The sequence below is a fragment of the Syngnathus typhle genome, linkage group LG16 (genome assembly GCF_033458585.1).
Source record: "Syngnathus typhle isolate RoL2023-S1 ecotype Sweden linkage group LG16, RoL_Styp_1.0, whole genome shotgun sequence".
NCBI classification, from domain to species: domain Eukaryota; kingdom Metazoa; phylum Chordata; class Actinopteri; order Syngnathiformes; family Syngnathidae; genus Syngnathus; species Syngnathus typhle.
The window spans coordinates 2,651,996-2,669,648 of NC_083753.1; the positions used below are offsets into that span (position 1 = coordinate 2,651,996).

General features: G+C 48.4%; 2 protein-coding genes and 1 long non-coding RNA gene across 5 annotated transcripts; 2 read left to right on the top strand and 1 right to left on the bottom strand.

Moving 5' to 3' along the window:
• Window positions 1-543: 543 nt before the first annotated feature.
• On the top strand, window positions 544-7,393 carry LOC133168988 (uncharacterized). 3 transcript variants are annotated; one of them, XM_061300761.1, is made up of 3 exons: window positions 544-699; window positions 3,833-4,654; window positions 4,919-7,393. In XM_061300761.1, exons 1-3 carry the CDS (start codon window positions 630-632, stop codon window positions 5,629-5,631), a joined length of 1,605 nt encoding a protein of 534 aa, XP_061156745.1. In that variant the 5' UTR covers window positions 544-629; the 3' UTR covers window positions 5,632-7,393. The 3 variants fall into 3 exon arrangements, with proteins under 3 accessions (XP_061156745.1, XP_061156747.1, XP_061156746.1); XM_061300763.1 differs by having other exon boundaries at window positions 579-699; window positions 3,813-4,654; XM_061300762.1 differs by lacking the exon at window positions 544-699 and adding an exon at window positions 3,618-3,762.
• cfd (complement factor D (adipsin)) lies at window positions 5,699-7,621 on the bottom strand. Its single transcript, XM_061300764.1, has 5 exons — window positions 7,464-7,621; window positions 7,235-7,391; window positions 6,518-6,659; window positions 6,165-6,455; window positions 5,699-5,967 (listed from the first exon to the last, which is right to left on the bottom strand). The coding sequence occupies exons 1-5, from the start codon at window positions 7,522-7,524 to the stop codon at window positions 5,806-5,808; spliced, it is 813 nt and encodes a 270-aa protein (XP_061156748.1). The 5' UTR covers window positions 7,525-7,621; the 3' UTR covers window positions 5,699-5,805.
• A 1,921-nt stretch (window positions 7,622-9,542) lies between these two features.
• Window positions 9,543-11,569, top strand: LOC133168991 (uncharacterized). Its single transcript, XR_009718344.1, has 4 exons — window positions 9,543-9,602; window positions 9,787-9,842; window positions 10,221-10,257; window positions 10,368-11,569. It is a non-coding gene; the product is annotated as an uncharacterized LOC133168991 (long non-coding RNA).
• Window positions 11,570-17,653: the final 6,084 nt, after the last annotated feature.

The window sequence follows — 17,653 nt, forward strand, 5'->3', positions numbered from 1 at the left end:
AGTTCGGTGGCGGGACTCCTAAAATAACGTTTTTTGTTTACATAGGGCCCGAGCAGACAGGTGCTGAGGCAGATTGGGTGACGATAATTCTTGAGAAAGCCCGGCACGCTTGCACCACCGCAAATAGAGACATTCATTTGCTGTGCGACATCGACCAATCAGCGGCAGCCGCCCAAGAGCGGCGGTGGAAATTTCCGCGACGGCCAAAGCGACACAGAATCGAAGCTCACCTCAGTTTGAACGACAAAATGGGCAAAATGTTACGCATTTCACCTCCAGGTGTGCTTGAAAGTATTTGCCAAGACGTTCGCAGGCTCGTCCGTACGCGTGATGTCAGGGTGACGACACGTGGCTCTCGAAAAGCACAACTGTCGAGTTGCTAGCACCAAAGCAGAAGATTGGCAGGCCGCGCTCGCAATTTGGACTCTGGCACGGCGGGCGTGCTCATGTTTGGAGGGAACGGCGGCATTATGTAACCGCAGCGCGCGCTGCCAGCTCAGAGCTGAAGCTTCTGTCACGCGTATGACGGCAAATAAAAAGGGGAGAGGGAGGGGGGTCGTTCTCCTCACTTTATCTTGACAGCGGTCAACAAAGAAAGGCTTCTCCAGGGGCCGACTGAAGGCTGCACGATGCTGGTTGAGGACCGAGGAACCGGAACTGGAGCGGAAGCGCCCGTTGCACCTGAAACGAAAGTGACAAGTCAGTATCTTTGTGCAAAAGGTCGAGGGCAATGTTTTTGGGGGGGGGTGAAATCCAAGAGGGTGCACCTCTTTAATTGAACTATGTGTAATTGTCAGAGGTGGCGCGCCGATTACTGCAAAGCCCGCCGGGCATCTTGTGTTCTCTCGGCAGCTGCCCGCTCACAGCCCGGTAACAAGCTTTTGGCCGCACACACCCGTTGCCATGTAGCACACGGGGATCGCGTTCCCGTCTGGGCCTGTTCCAGACAGTCTTCATGCCTCAATGCTCAGAGCAGCCCCCCCATCCCCTCCCCTCTTCTCCTCTCCTCTCCTCTCCTCTCCTCTTCTCTCCTCTCCTCTTCTCTTCTCTTCTCTTCTCTTCTCTTCTCTTCTCTTCTCTTCTCTTCTCTTCTCTTCTCTCCTCTCCTCTCAAGATTATATTCTGGCACAAGCCTGAACTTTTTTAGTAGTTAATCTCCATATTTGAGCATTATCAAATGTTCTCGCTGGCCTCATTCCTGAGTAAATAAAACTGCTTGAGGAGACCAACATGGACAGTTTGTGTCAGCAAACATGACATTTGCCAGACATGTCTATCACCAGACCAGAAAAAAACTCTCCAATGGGGCACACGTTGTCTGCCATCTTGGTTTGAAGCAGACATTTTGTTTTGGTAGCAGCCTGTACAATTGAACAAAATACTCAGGCCCAAAAGCTAGCTTTCTCTTCACCCCATATAATTTGCCAGGCATGTCTATTTTGAGAATAGAATTAGCCACTTTTGCTCAGCAACATGACGTTTTGGTAGGAATGTCTATCATGACTCATAATAAAGTCAAAAGACGCCTTGCTCGAAAAGACACAAGAAGTCTGTAATTTTGGTCAGAAGAGACTATTTTTGGATCAGTGGCAGCATCTAAAATGTCAATTTTAGTATGTGCCTCGGGCCGCAGAAAAAGGACGGTGGGTCGCAAATTGCCCACGTGCCATAGTTTGCGCACCACTTGTGTAGGAATCAGAATGCAAGAGTTACGAGGTTGGCTTTGGAGTTACGAGGTTGGGGGTTTACAGGTTAGGGGAGGCAGCTGCGTATATGCAAGTGCCATGACAAGACCATGCCGTGACGCAAAGGACACCAAGTCGTAAAGTGTCGAGCAGTAAAGTGGGATTTACAGGAGAACATAAAGGAGGCTCATTGGGACGGTGTTATCATGATCCTAATGGAGGACATTTTAGAGGAGACTGAAAATGTAGGATGGTCGTAGGGTTGGCAGGAAGGGATGCTTTTGCTCGGCTGCCGCCCCGGAGAACACCATGGCAAGAGCCAATTTGGACAAAGTTTAGAGACTTTTTGTAGACGTCTCCTCATGAAAGACATCGTGAGTGAATTTCATGGTCCTAAATGAAATAGTCTTGAGGGGCTGAAATCTCCAAACACAAGCGAGTCACTCATGAAAGCAGCCTCGCTCCAATCACAAATTAAAAAGACGTTGTGCGCATGTGGCGCTCGCTGGCTTGCAATCAGACATTTTCGCCGGTGACGTCAGCATCCCTGAATTTCGACCCCAAAACTGATCGACTGCGGAACAGGAATGCCAGTTGGGGCATTAGTGGCCCCCTCCATCCATTAGTCGTATCAGTCATTTGAAAGGCATTTATCTTCCCTACTCTCATGTAATGAGCTGTCTGCATCCATCACAAAAAATGGATCATGACTGATAAGCTTGGCTGAGGATGACGGCGTGTGGTGGTTGTGGTGGTGGTGGTGGTGGAGGGGTCGCTACACACACAAGTGGCTCTCGTGGATTTGGTGGGCAATGTGACAAGCGGGTCCAGCCAATTAACATCACGGCTGGCGGAACGTATAGGTGTCCCACGCCTTAAATAGTCAGCTCGTGCATTGCATGTGATTCACAAGTTCCGGGAAAAAAGAAATCATGGGCTAACATCCACGACTGAGCGCCGCATCAGTGCCGCAGAAAGAGTTTTAAGCGGAGTGGCGCGCCATGTGCGGCTCAGTCCAGCTCCGTCTAAAGCCGGCACGCGACACAAAGAGCGGCAGATTAAATGTAAGGCTGAGCCGCCTTGACTTGCAATAGCTATAAAAGCGTCACGTGACCTCCTGCTGAAAAGCCACCACAACTCATGACCAACATGTGGCCCCGTCCTTCAGTCTGACAGATGCAGGGAATCGTGTTTTGGCAAGCTCATTTGTTTTCGTATCCAATTCTTGGCTGTTTCTTGTAGTTGTTACAAGATACAAGAAATAATAAAATAATATATATTTTTCGTTTTTCTCTCATTTAAATTGTTGTTTTATTATTCACAATAAATCAACAAATAAATTACCTCATATATCAATGATTAAAAAATAATAATTAGCCACTTAAGCATAAGCATTCGCTATATAAACATAACAAATATTACTCGTGCAAACTTTTACTAGCGAGCAGAACAAGCGTCCAAGCAAGCACAATGTGTTTTCCCACCTCCCGTATTCTTTGTTGAATCGAACCAGGAAGTGGCCCGGTGTCCCCCCTTTTTTTTTTCCCTGCATTTTCTTGTGGCTTCCTGGAAGACCGCAAATGACGCTGACGACAACCTTTCGCACGCACGCGCACACACGCAAGGTCAGCACAAAAAAGTGCACTATGTCCTCTCGTCAAAGCCCACATTGTCGCCCCGTTTGCTTGAGCCCACAGTCAGGGGAAGAGCGCTCCCAAGAGGTCGGACGGCTTCTCGCCGATGCTGCGCAGGAAAAAATGATGCAGAAACTTGCCAAGATGCAGAAAGACCATCAGATATGGAATGATTGTGAAGACTATGAGTAGTGTGACCACATTCTTGTGCCAAGTTGCTGCTTGTAAGAATCCGGAGAAAGGTACATTTGATTGCTATCTGCTGCGTTGTGTTCCACTTGAAGCAGGAATGCGCTTCCTTGATGGGCGGGTGGGGGGTGGGGGGTCACATTGTCTTGAAGACATTTAGCAAGTTGTTGCGGAGCCGGCGGATCCAGTCCAGTCGCTCGGGTTGTTTCGGACAGACAACAAGCATCTGAAAGCTGCGAGAATCATGTCTTACAGTAAGGGTTCGTTCTTAGTGATGAACATCATCTGCTTTGTTGTTTGTCAGATGTTTTGGTTTTCTTGCAGATGCCAAGCGAGGCATGGTAGTCCTCTCCACAGATGATGAGTGGTCCTCCCTGGTGTCCCTGCTCAGGGAGAGCACGGTGGACAAAGAGTTGACCTCACAGGGATCCAAGCAGTTCTGCTTTGAATTGGTTCTGGACAACCGCGTGGTCAGTCTGCACCGTGCCGATCTCCTGCAAGACGCCACAGACGAGGTTGTTGGCCAGGCCGTGAACGGACACTTTGAGTCTTGCGCAGACGGGATCGCCGCCTTCCTGCTCTTGATCCGGGGTGGACTTTACACGGCGGGGCAAATGCGCCTGGTGAAGCTCCTTCAAATTCACTTTGGAGCTGAAGCCATCAAGTACCTGGTGGTGGTCTCTTTGGAAGACGGGAAGACAGTGGACATGCTGGACGACGCCCTATTGGAGCTGATAAATGCCTGCGACGGACGCTACTGCCGCCTCACCGCGTCGGCGACCAGGGAAAAAGTCGGTGCCCTGGTCAGCATGGTGAACTACTCGCTGGCCGAGAACAGCGGCGGCGGTGGCTACAGCCGGGCCATGCTGTACGAGGACAAGCGCAGGAGCACCGAGGACATGGCCATTGAGCTGTTGAGACAGAAAGCGCGCGAGGCCGGGGAAAAAGCCAAGGTCTGCGGGCAGATGTCGGTGCAGCGGGAGGAGCGCAGAGCCAAGGAAGTCGAGGAGCTTAGGGCCAAGCACGCCGAGGAAAGGCGTCAGGAGGCGACTGAGAGGAGGTGCTACGAGGCCAAGAAGGAGAGCCTGGAAGAGGCTGTGATCAGCCACCAGGCCACCTTCCAACTCTACAACAAGCCCGATGACGGTAGTAACTAATCCAAGAAGATACGACTAATTTTCTTGCCTTGCTAAACAACAACTAAAACTGGACCCCAAAGTGGAATTGTTTTTCAATATTACCGACTAGTCCACTTCAGTCCACTAGGTGGCAGTCATGCGCATTACATTGAGAATATTCTGCTGCAAGTCATGTGGCAAGTTATGGCAAATTAAACTAACGGGCAAGTTGACAAACTAACACAATCGCACAGGAATTAACAACAATAAACCTTTTTGGTTTTGTTTGTAGACGACCCAAGCAAGTTGTCCGTGGTGCTGCTGGGCCTGTCCGGCAGTGGTAAGACGTCGGCCCTCAACGTCATCTCGGCGCAAGCGGGTAACCGCTACCCTGATTCCGGGTATGGCCGCGAGACCACCAAGCCCACCCTGTCGTGTGCCCGGCGGGAAATCCGTGGGCCGGGCAGGAGGCTGGTTCTGGTGGACACTCCTGAGCTGTGGGACGAAGACGGCGTGGAGAATTTGGAGATGGTGAAGGACTGCGTGGCTCTGGCGCTCCCAGGGCCCCACATCTACCTGCTGGTTCTCCAGGTGGGCCGCTTCACCCAATGTGAAAGCCTGATGCTGGCACACCTCCACAAGGTCTTTGGCAGGAACGCCTCGGAACATGCAATGGTGCTGTTCGTCCACATGGATCAGCAGCAGCCCAAGCGCTCTCAGAGGGTCCACCACTACGTGGCGGGGGCCCACGCGGCGCTCCGCGAGCTGCTCCGACGCTGCGGCAGCCGCTACTACGAGCTCAGCCTCGCCGCTCCCCACGACGCTCTGAGTTACCCCCAGGTAAGAGAGCTGATGATGGGCATAGACAAGCTGGCGGCGGCCCACGGAGGACGGGGACACGTCATCAAGAGGTTCTCGACACAGGAGCTCCAGGACAGGAAGAAAGTTATGGCAGGCACCGAGGGAGCAGCCTGGGAGGACAAGTTCCTGCTCATAGAGGATTAAGTTGTAGCCATTTTGTGGATTTGATTCGATATGTGTCAGATATGACCATTAACAAACAAGACTGGCCTTTTGTGTCATTGACATTTAATTGCTGCATTTTCTCGTCTGCTCGTGCGACGAGACAACGTGAAAGCGTTAAGTGCTGCTAATTATGTGAGCGTTACTATTGCATGTTCAGGCGTCTGGCCCAAGGCCCATGACGCCATCGACCCACTCACTGTAGTGCGAGACGATTGTGTAGATGCCCGGTTTCTTGATCTGGCCACACTTTTTGCCGCCGTTGGACGTGATGCCGACCACCACGCCGTTGTAGAGGAGAGGACCGCCGGAGTCGCCCTAAAAACACGTGGCAAAAATCAATTCAAAAGTAAAGAGGTTAGAACTATTTGGGGGGCGGGGGGGGGCGTTTCATGTTGAGCTCTTTGTTTTCATACAATGACTTGCCAAACAACCGTCATAAACCGTGAAAATGAGGAATTCCAAACACGAGAGCCGTTTTTGATCTTATCAATCCAGTTTGTCCGTCCACTCACGTCACAGGAGTCCTCCATTTTGTGCGGCTGGTTGCAAGGCTCCGGGCACAGCTTGTGAGCGCATATCATGTTGGCAGTGAACTTCCTGCCAAAGTAGTCGCTCCGTCGGCAGCGGGTGGAGCTCACCACCCGGATGAGCGCCTCCTGCAGCATGTCGGGTCTGGAGCCCAGGTTGTCCAGGGAGCCCCAACCGGCCGTCTCCACCTCGGCATCTGTGCCGGGGTCGATGCCGCCGGCTCGCAGGAAGCCCACCGACTTGACCGACTCAGAGGCGTTGAACGGGCGGTCCAGCTATGATCGAAATAACTCGGTTGGACCATCGTGAGAGGGGATTCTCCAGGAGGCGGGCTTACTTTGATGAGAGCGATGTCGTTGTCGTAGTTGTCCGGGTTGTACTGAGGGTGATTGTGGAGCTCCAGGATCTCAAACGTCTGTTTGGTGTCCTCAGCTTGACTCAGCGAGTGAACGCCCAGGACAACCTTTCTGCCGTTGGCTCTGTTCAGACGGAGACCCAGCAATCCCAAAATAAAATAAAACAAAATAAATTAAAGTTAGTGCGGCTCGGTGGAGCACTGGCTAGCACGTCCACCTCACAGTAAGGAGGGTGCGGGTTCGATTCCACCTCCGGCCCTCCCTGTGTGGAGTTTGCATATTCTCCCCGTGTCTGCGTGGGTTTTCTCCGGGCACTCCGGTTTCCTCCCACATCCCCGCAAAACATGCTTGGTAGGCCGATTGAGCGCTCCAAATTGCCCCTAGGTGTGAGTGCGTGTGCGTATGGTTGTTTGTCTCTGTGTGCCCTGCGATTGGCTGGCAACCGGTTCAGGGTGTCCCCCGCCTACTGCCCGATGACAGCTGGGATAGGCTCCGGCAAGCTCGCGACCCCCGTGGGGATAAAGCGGTACAGAAAATGGATGGATGGATGGAAAATAAAGTTCAATACAATTAAATAAAGTCCTCCATTTTTCTTTGACTATGCCCATTTCTAAACGTCGGTATCGTGATATTATTGGAAAAATTCCCAGCCGATCTTGTGGGTGCTTTTCAACTTTAAAGAAGTTGCAGAATCTCACCCTGTGGGCAGACAGTGCACAGCCGTCATAACCCACTGGTCGGCCACAGCGAAGCCTCCGCACTCGTGCTTCATCCCATCTCCCTCGGCCACTTGGATGGATGCCATGTAAGGCCGAGAGTGGGCCGCTGCCTCCCTGCCCCCGATGATGCCCTCCCCTGAACGCAGAGAACACACGTCAGCCCAATGCCCAAAGAACTACACGTCCGTCTGCGCCTTGGGCGACTCACCGAACGAGAAGAGCCCCACCAAAAAGATCCCCGTAGCCGCCAGCGTCTTATCGCCCAGCATGGTCGAACTTCAACTTACAAATGTGCACAGCTGGGATGTTTTAGAGGCTTTCGGAGAGGACGTGGGAGTTCATGCTCCTCCTCTTGTCCCTTTTCGGGAATACAACGAGAAAAGCAGGAAAGCGCAAGCCATAACTCAACTCGAGAAGCACGTAAACAACAGAATGGCAAAAAAATAATTCCTGCGTTTCTACAAGTAAGTTTGGCCAACTGTCGACGTCCCTCACATTTGGCAGACGTTTCATGTCCCTATTAGACAACCATGAAGTACTTCAAGACCCAAGAAACAGACATTTTTGTTTTTGTGGACAGGAAGTAGAGGAGCACTGAGAAATGTTACCATGTCCAAAAGAAGTGTAACAGTACGGACTGTCCCAGCATATCTTGGGGCTCAAAGCCAGTTGAATAGCTCAGGGCTTCCTCAAGTGGGAGTTTTCAAGCAGCACTGTATGAGAGATAGCTTCAAATATTGACACTTTGGGCCCGCTCACTTTTGTTGCCATTGCTTTAGACAAATTTGAGCCTTTAGAAATCCCGCAAATATTACACAACACTAGACTGCCCTCTGTGGGCTGGAACAAGAACAACATGTGAAAAAACAGCATTCAATTCAACTGACAGGAAAATTTAAAATCAGCTCACAGACGTGAGCATTGAGCAGATGTTGTTTTCAGTTTGTACGCGCGGGCGTGTGTTCCACGTGTGTGGTCTGGCATCAAATCGTTATTTGAAGTGCTTAACGCCCGATGGTTTCACTGCGCGCTCTCTCTCCCTCTCGCTGTTTTTCTGTCGGTCCCACCGTCCCGCTCATGTTCAGACGCGTCAGACAGTGGCAACCACACGCACACGCACGCACAAGCACGCACAAGCACGCGTATAAGGCGCAGTCTCACCGTGAGCTGTGATTGGCCCTCAGGTGGCGGCGCCAGGTCACATGACAAAAAGTGCGGGCGTCACTTTGCTGCGAACTTTAGTGACATCACGGCAAACTATTTTGCAAAACTTTCATAAACTGAAATAGACACAGAAAGTGACGTCTTCTCTTTTCTCAAGGAAATGTTCAAAAATACAAAACTGACAATGTCATGTCGTATGTGTGAGTGTTTGCCGCGAGCAGGCAGCAAGAAGCTCGGCTGTCAGGTGTTGTTCCAAAGTAGAAATCTGTATCCCGCGGGAGCGCGCACGCCTTGGGTGGAAACCGGAAACAGATGCCATACGGTAGACGTGCTTGTTTTCAATAAAAGCATGAAGAACACACGTTTCAGTCAGTCAAGTTTGGAAGTTTATAACGGTACGAGTAACCTAAATTTTAAAAGCCAATTTTTTCTAGTGTGGAAACTGAGAAGCTGAGCTCAAGCTTCTTGTGCGGGCCATATTCAATTATGTTTTCAGAATTTGCTGTGGGCCAATAAAAACTAGACCAACTGCGGCCCGCGGGCCGCAGTTTGGACAACCCTACTGTATGCATTTACAATTCATATGTGACTTTAAGCAGCTCGGTGGCGCACTGCTTAGCACGTCCGCTTCACAGTTAGGAGGGTGCTGGATCGATTCCACCTCCGACCCTCCCATTGTGGAGTTTGCATGTTCTCCCCGCGCCCGCGTGGGTTTTCTCCGTGCACTCTAGTTTCCTCCCACATCCAAAAAAAATGCTTGTAGGCCAATTGAGCACGCCAAATTGCCCCTAGGTGTGAGTGCGAGTGCGGATGGTTGTTCGTCTCTGTGTACCCTGCGATCGGCTGGCAACCGGTTCAGAGTGTCCCCCGCCTACTGCCCGATAACTGCTGGGATAGGCTCTGGCACGGCCGCGGCCCCTGTGAGGACAAGTGGTATAGAAAATGGATGGATGGATGTCTGTGATTTCGAAACTAATGTAAATAATGGCATTGCTTTTGCAGATGTCAGCAGCTCGCTTTCAAAAATCGCCATGGCTAATATAAAACAAAACCAAAATCAAACAGTAAGTATAGATCACAAATTTGAGATTTTCTGATGGCATGGCAAAGATGTAATTTCAATTTTTCACCCATGTAGTGATTTACGACTCCAGATTTAGCTCAAGGTGTGGCACGTGAAAAGGTATGTTTTTATCTTCTGATGTCATTAAAATGTGCACCTAACTTTGTTTTGCGCTCAACGGGGCTTGGAACTCTAAGGCAAATTACTTCAAAAGTTAAAATTGTGTTGTGTCATGTGATTAACAGTGGTTAATGGGTGACTTCTCAAATCAGACAACTTCTTTTTCCCTTTCTCTCTTTTTCAGACTCCAAGCCTGGAGAAGAAGAGCATCTGTATTAAAAACTGACCGGACTCCACAAGGTACAGATTTATTTTAGAATTATTCTTGATTGTAGAAGTAATCACAACTTCCTTGTGTCATCTTTGGAAATTGATACGTTATTGGTGGTTTGAATATACTTATGTATGCTTAGCTACTGTCGAGACTATGCAAAGAGTGTAATGTTGTGATTGCAATCTTCAATATCGAACTTGCATTTATAACATGTCAGCAATTTTATTCCAACACAGTACTATTTTAAGATAACGTTATTGGATATGTACAACAGCCAAATTAAATTGCACCACATTCAAAGGCACAGACAGAATGCCATCATTTTTTTCAAACAGGGCAAAGTTTATAATTGGAAAATGGTTCATTTAAATCTCGCAGCTAACATTTATTTCATTCTTCAACAGTTAGGAAGTGAGTGTGAAACGCCCATGACAGGGAAAAGTAAGAAAGTGTTTTGTTGTTGTTGTTTTGTAGGCATTAATCATATAAAAAGAGGTCGTATCGGCAGTAATTTAAGTGAGTATTTTATCTCTATTTGTGTTTATTCTCAGAGTTTCTGAAGGTCATCGTGGAGCCCCTCTGACAATCCCTGGGCTGAGGAGCCTCAACTCTCGTTCATAATGTGACGTAGAGAGTGGACGGTTGCCCATGACTGATCTGGAGACCTTTGACATGATGTCCAAGGAAATAAATGACAAACAGGATGCAAGACTGAATGACAGAACGATTAAGCTTGGAATCGGTTTGTCAAAAGTTTTGATGTAATGGTCCCCCCTTCACTCTTGACAGCTTACAAGTGGAACCTGTAGGGTTCTGTTTGGTTTAAATGCTGTCCTTACTTACTTACTGACTTTTCAGTAATTTTTTGCTTGATTTACAAGAAAAAAAGTCCTCAATTCAGTTTTGCAACACTTACCGTTTTTTCCCATGCATAATGCGCAAAATTTAACTAATTTATTGTCCTAAAATCTGTGGTGCGCATTATACATGGGTACAATTTTTTTTTTTTTTTTTTGAAGAAAATCATTGTACAACAATTTTTGAAGAAAATCTTGTCACGGATGGAGTGTGGAAAGGAGCGGAGCGACCAAGTGCGGCTTTGACCAGGGTTTATTGGAGGAACTCAAAACACAGACTTGGTAAACTAATTGTGGTAAATAACTGGAACATCACTCAAATATTGGTGATCCCGTTGAGAGTCTCACATATTTCTTCGCTATCGAGTTTGCTACTGCATGCGCAGTGATACTGACCGGCAGAATAACATCCGGTTGTTCCCAAAGATGATCTTTTTTCTGAAATAATTTTACGACTTAAGTAGGAGTCAAAATTTGGGTGCGTATTATATATGGGTACAGGCTTTTTTCCAGCATCGACATGCCATTTCTAGGGTGCGTATTATACATGGGGGCGCATTATACATGGAAAAAAAACGGTAATTCCATTCTTGTGAGACACTGCTCATAATTTGTTATGTACAGATTGCAAAGCAGTCTTGTGTTGGAAGGGGCTTTTTGAAGACATGCATGTTTACAAGAATACCATGGACAGGTATGATTAGTTTGACATCTGTAATGTAGATTAGAAAAGACAATAGTGAAGGCTTACGACGTGGTGGCGTAATGCTGCTCTCAATGTTGACATTTCTTTCTCTTGTAGAGTCTACACAAATGACAATGACAACGTTCAATATTCGTGGTGGTGGGACCTCAAAAAGACTGCTCTGTTAGCGCTGGTAAATGATGAAAACCTGTCTGCTCGTGCGATTGCTTCATGTTCGAAATGTGCGACTGATATGACATACATCAAGAAAAAACTACACAATTGTTTTGCAAAAAAAATCCGAACATGCAGCCTATTTGGTGTGACAATTCCGTCACAACAGCGCTCAGACTATTTCCGTGCACACGTAGACACGCGTGCACGTAAGTGCCGACAGAAAAACGATGGGGCTTCTTTTTCCCCACCTCACTTGTCGACAAATGTCAGACGTCGTCTTTGACTTGCTCTGTCTGGAAGTTACGTCAATGATCCACAAAACAACCTTTTTTTTTGAGGGAGTTGTACAAAAGATTCAGGTTGTTTTATGGGTTATTCATTTGGGTTTTCTTCGTTTTCGCAAGAACAGCGGCTTGCTTCATTTTACACTTGTCTGACAGTTACGAGCCATTTAAAAACGACTTTAAACGTTGCTTTTATGATAGCTACAATTGTGCCCCGAAGCACATTGTTTCCAGATCATCACTTCCTATGTGGGAGGAAAAAAAATTGGATTCCAAGTTACACTAAATGCACTTGGAACCTCTTTGAAACGCCACTAAATGAGATGTTGAGCAACATTTAAGCTTCATTACACACGTCCATTAATCACAAGTCATAAAAAAGGGTGTGTGAGCGAGTGAGTGAGCGAGGGAGGCAGGAGAAGAAAAGTGTTCCCCCTTCAGTGGAAGCAGAAGAAGCCCGGAGGAGGAAAAGCCCTCATAAGTGGAGTCGCCGTCGGACGAGGCGTTCAGGACCTCTGATTAAACTGAGGTATTAGCAACGTTGCCGCCCCTTGGGTTCCTCTCGTATTTTTGTTCTGATTCCAGCGACGGGCCCCGTCTTGCCTGACTTTTAAGGCGTAATTGACACCTTGAGTGTAATTTTATGGTTTCACTCCACCTGCCTTTTGATGTCTGCTTCGTGTGTTGTCTCGTGGCTGCGAGGCCGACTTGTTCCAGGAGGTGCATGCTGGGAAGTTTTCTTCACTGGAGTCTGCGTACAAAGCAAAGACAGCTATGAATGTGCCTGAGCATTTAGAGTCAACAAATTAAACTAACAAACCTATCTAATATAAATCAATCATCATGGGCAAAAATGCACAGCAGTTGCTTTCTGTAAGAAGAATTTGATTGATTGAATCATCTTCAGTAAAAACTAGGCTTCCAGTTTTCACTTTACACTTTGTTGACACTCATGACTATAAGCAGTACAAAAGATGAATAAATGAATTTGAAACGCCACTAAATGAGATGTTTACACTTTGTCAGCAATGGAAATATTACATAAGAGACTGTTCCCTCGGAACATTATTGAACACAAACAATACTATCAGCTAGCATACAAGCCTAAAGAATACCCGAGCGCTAAGCTAGCACAAGATGAGGCGACATCACATGCGAGCATGACATTACGCAGAGGCTCTCAACTTAAGTTAAAAGTTAAAGTCCCAATGATCGTCACACACACATCTGGGTGTGGTGAAATTTGTCCCTTGCATTTAACTCATCCCCGTGTGACTTTGATCCATCCACTGGGGGAGAGGGGAGCAGTGAGCAGCAGCGGTGCCACGCTCGAGAATCATTTGGTGATCTAAGCCCCCAATTCCAACCCTTAATGCTGAGTGCCAAGCAGGGAGGCAATGGGTCCCATTTCTATAGTCTTTGGTATGACCCGGCCGGGGTTTGAACTCACAACCTTCCAGTCTCAGGGCGGACACTCTACCACTAGGCCACCTTTTAGCATTTAAATTTATCATTCATCAAAAAGCAGTTGGCTTGCGCACATGATTCGATTGTAAAATGTTGACCACCCCAGAGAAAATGCGCTCACACAGTATGAGGTGACGGCATTAATTGAGGAAGGCTTCCTCTTCCTGTTTCAAGTGTTAGCAATGTGTTGACAGGCAAATGACACCGCGCAGCAGCATGAATCACCACAAACAAGACACCCTTTGCTGTAATTACCCACCGGGACGTCGCTCTATCACAGGTTCCCTTATTAGCTGCCGTGTCGGGCGCACCCCCTCACGATTTTTTAATTTTGAGATTCTGCTATTTGGCAGAATAAAACTACAAGAACTGATTGAAAAAATAAATCAGCCATTTTGGCTGATGAATCGGTCAGGCCTTTCTTGTATTTTTGAGGCAGGTGTTGGGTCAGGGTGTGCACCAAAACTGATTGAAAGGATTGTCCGATTCAGAATTTTTGTTTATGTGTGCAGGAAGAGGAGGTGCGCCAAGTCTGTCGGAATGTTTGAAGGGTTGATCCGGAGAAATCCGGACAGCCTCAGCCGATCAAAGAGAATCAGATGAGTGGCTGGCAGAAGCGGGGACGAGAAGGGGGATGTTGGTGGGCTGGTGCACGGCCCAATGAGTATTGGTCATCTCGAGTTCAGGGCTGTCCCCCCTGCTGCGTGCCCCGACCCCGGCCCGCTTGGCCGCCCTCGGCAGCGTTCCAGTTTTCTGTCCAAACGAGCAGCAGAGGAAGCGCACTCTCCCACCCCCCATCGCCCCCCACCACCATTGCTGGCCTGCCGCGAAGCTGACAGAGCGTCACGGTTGGCCTTAGATTGCACCTGCAGTAAAGGGGTGGTTGCGGGTTACCGTTTTCCAGCTTGGACAAGGCAACCCGCAAATTGCTGCGTAGAAAGTAACTGTTAAAAGGCAAATTAGGGCTATAAAGTCCCGTTTCGCAGTGCCCATCAAAGCCAATGTCGCAAAATGGGAGGGGACGGGAAATTTGCCGCGTGAAAAGTTCTAGCGGGAAATTGGTGAGGGATAAAAAAACATTTTGACTGACATTGTCCATCTGTGGTTTGAATTGTTCTTGTCCTGCTGTAACCTCAGGGTATTGAACCCAGATGAACCCCCAAAACCAATAAGCTCCTCCCCATGCGCTGACGTGAAGCTGTTCAGAATGTCGCTCGACTGGTAACCTCCCTCACAGCATCCCTGCCCCCCCCCCCCCAATCACTCCGTTCCCACTTTACCATGGAGGCTGCTTTCGCCCTCTGGATGAACTTTTCCCCGAGACCCCAAACTCAGAGGGGGCTGGATTAGAGCCTGGATGGAGAAAGCGTGTGCGTGCGTGTGTGTGCATGTGTGTGTGTGTTAGCAATTATCCCCATAGTGACACACTGCTGGACCTTTCTGCCCCCACAGTGCCATTTGTAGGTTACGATGTCCATTCAAAAAAAATCAGCCCCCAAACCCAGTTTGACATTAAATTGGGTAGATTTGTCTGTTATGAATAAACCCACAAAAAGTCTCCAAGAGCCATGCCTGAACAGAATCAAGAAGTCTGGACTTTGGGTTTGAAGGTTTGTTTTTGGCTAGGGAGCACCTCCTCCAAGTGACTTTTTTTTTTTCTCCAAAATCCACCCCACAAAGCCAGTTTGGTGTCGCAACATGAAATTTGGTAGACATGTTGAGGAGACTTCACAGTGCTTAAAAGACTCAAGTAGTCGTGCCCTAAAAGGCACAGGAAGTCCAACTTTTGGTTTGAAATAGATTTCTCAGTCCCACAATGCACCGCAACACCATGAAGGCAGTGGGGAGGGGGAGGGTCGTATCCGGGGGGCTGCCTCGGTTGTATGTTGTCGCCGAGCGAGGCGCAAAGTCATATTTTTGTCAAAGCAAGATGACTGCACTGAGGGTGTTACAGTTTGTTTTCTTGTTTCCTGGGGGGCAACAAGTACGGGCTTGCCTCAACTTGACCCCTGAGCGGACACCCCCATTTCTGTTTTCCTCCATCAAAAAGGCCATCCCGCCGCCCCTGCAACCCTGTCCTCCTACGAGACCAGACCTGGGCGTGGACAGTCCGACCAACAACAGTCCCGCTCACACACAATGGCCACGTCCATGTCGATTAATGCGGAGGGGGGGCTAATAGCTTATTACGCAGTGTAAAGTGACCGTGTGATCTGGAGGCCCCAATTAAAAGTGTGTGTGTGCGCGTGCGTGCATGCGTGTGCGTATGTGTGCGGTGGGATGGTCAGGCAGGGGGTGCGCCCATGAGGCCAACGATGCGCATTCCACCGCGACGGGATATAGGGATCACACCCCACAAGATTTGAGAGTCCGCCCACCCACCGGCTGTTGGGAAACACGTCAGGAACAAACCCCAAACACGCCTCGCTACGCGCTAACCATGCTGTTTACTTGTTGGCGCAAGCGCGTGCACAACGCTGCGGTTGTACTTTACTGTAAATAGTCGGCCAGTTTGTCCGGCACAAAGGGATTGATGCACACCACTCTTCATTCTTTTATACTTTGGTTTGTTTATTTATGTTTGAATTTTGGTGGTTTTATCTGTTCTGGATTTGAAACCGCATGTCCTGCCAGCGGCTAATTATGTAGCATACAAAGTCAAAAGTCAAAGTCTGCTTTATTGTCAATTTCTTCACATGCCAAGACACACAAAGAAATTGAAATTACGTTCACACTATCCCACGGTGACAAGTCATAGTACACAATATACATACAAGTAAACACATACTACACATACTAACCCTAACCCCAATGCTCACGTGCAAAATTAATTTAGAAAGACAAAAACATTAAATGTAGAGAATAAATAATTTTCATACTGATTACCGTTTCTTTCCATGTATAATGCGCAAAATTTAACGAATTTATTGTCCTAAAATCTGGGGTGCGCATTATACATGGGTACAAAAAAAAAATATATTATTATTATTATTATTATTTTTTAATCCGGATATGATACGGAAGCCGCCATTACAGATGCGCTTTCTTCTCTGCTGTTCACGTCAAACACGCTCCATACGAACACAATGCTCTCGTATCAGACGCTTGCTCGATCATCTGCTTGTTTGCTGTCACAATGTGCCCTACACAAATCCGAAACATTTCTTCGCTATCGAGTTTGCTAGCGCATGCGCAGTGATACTGACCGGCAGAATAACATCCGGTTGTTCCCAAAGATATTTTTTCTGAAATAATTTTACGTTAATCGACTTAAGTAGGAGTCAAAATTTGGGTGCGTATTATACATGGGTACAGGCTTTTTTCCAGCATCAACATGCTAGGGTGCGTATTATACATGGGGGCGCATTATACATGGAAAAAAACGGTAGGTAAAATTCGATCATTTCCCACAGCCCATTGTTGGGAATCACGTGCATGGCTTCCAAAAATCCGGAAAAAAGGTCAGTTGCACTCCAAGGTAAAGGCGGGAGCGCGCAGGAAGCGTCTTCACGGGGCGGGCGAATCAGGGAAGGATTTGATCCAGCATGGCTCAATTAAGTGGCTCCAGCCGTCGTGCGGAGCCGGCGAATTGGAGCCGGGTCATCTCCGGGTGAAGGTGTTATTCATTATTTTTCCGCCTGTCGGATCCCATGAGCAGCAGCGGGAGACGGTGGCGGCACGGCGGCCGGGGAGCAAAAGGGCTCGCCGCTCGGGCTACGTCAAGCGCGCTCAAAGCTTCTGCGCTGGCCGGGGGGGATTATGATCAACAAAGCGTGTCTCGCACCTGCAGCCGCCCGCACAATGGAAACCGGCGGCCGCGCACACACAGACGCAAGATTTGACAACTGGAGGCCCTCCGCCGCGACGTGGATGACATTAACCCGTTGCAAGGCGCTTTTTCCGGTGTTCCACAGGGTTCCATTTTGGGGCCCCTGTTGTTTTCATTGCTCTTTGTTCCATCTTAAGAAAGCTATGCGTGATACATTCACATATCATATGACAATTTCTCATTAAATTGTTTTTGTTCTTTCTGATGGAAATAAACATCTGGACGGCACTGAAGTTCTGTAAAAGAAGACTGAAGTTCTGGCCTTTATACAGCCCACCCTGCGGACTTGGGGTTCCTGGCACCTTATCTCATCATCATTTATGACGCAAGATTGTCTCTTTCTGTTGCCCACAAAATACGATTCTCATGAACATGGTGACACCTCTGGTGGGGGTCTTGCGAGGACGCCGACCTACGTGTTGCCCCCGAGAATGTCACACCGGGCCCGATTTCCAGCCACTTCCCAGCCACCACCACAATGGCGCTTTTCAACGTCATCCGATGGGGACGCTGCCAAATGAGGAAGGTGGGCGGCAGT

Excerpts from the sequence above, each read along its gene's own strand:
- LOC133168988 (XM_061300761.1), top strand. The coding sequence starts at position 630 with ATGCTGGTTGAGGACCGAGGAACCGGAACTGGAGCGGAAGCGCCCGTT. Across the intron at positions 700-3,832 it reads ACCTGAAACGAAAGTGACAA|ATGCCAAGCGAGGCATGGTA; the intron begins GTCAGTATCTTT and ends GTTTTCTTGCAG. Across the intron at positions 4,655-4,918 it reads CTACAACAAGCCCGATGACG|ACGACCCAAGCAAGTTGTCC; the intron begins GTAGTAACTAAT and ends TTTTGTTTGTAG.
- cfd (XM_061300764.1), bottom strand. The coding sequence starts at position 7,524 with ATGCTGGGCGATAAGACGCTGGCGGCTACGGGGATCTTTTTGGTGGGG. Across the intron at positions 7,392-7,463 it reads GGTGGGGCTCTTCTCGTTCG|GGGAGGGCATCATCGGGGGC; the intron begins GTGAGTCGCCCA and ends CTCTGCGTTCAG. Across the intron at positions 6,660-7,234 it reads GTGCACTGTCTGCCCACAGG|AGCCAACGGCAGAAAGGTTG; the intron begins GTGAGATTCTGC and ends CCGTCTGAACAG.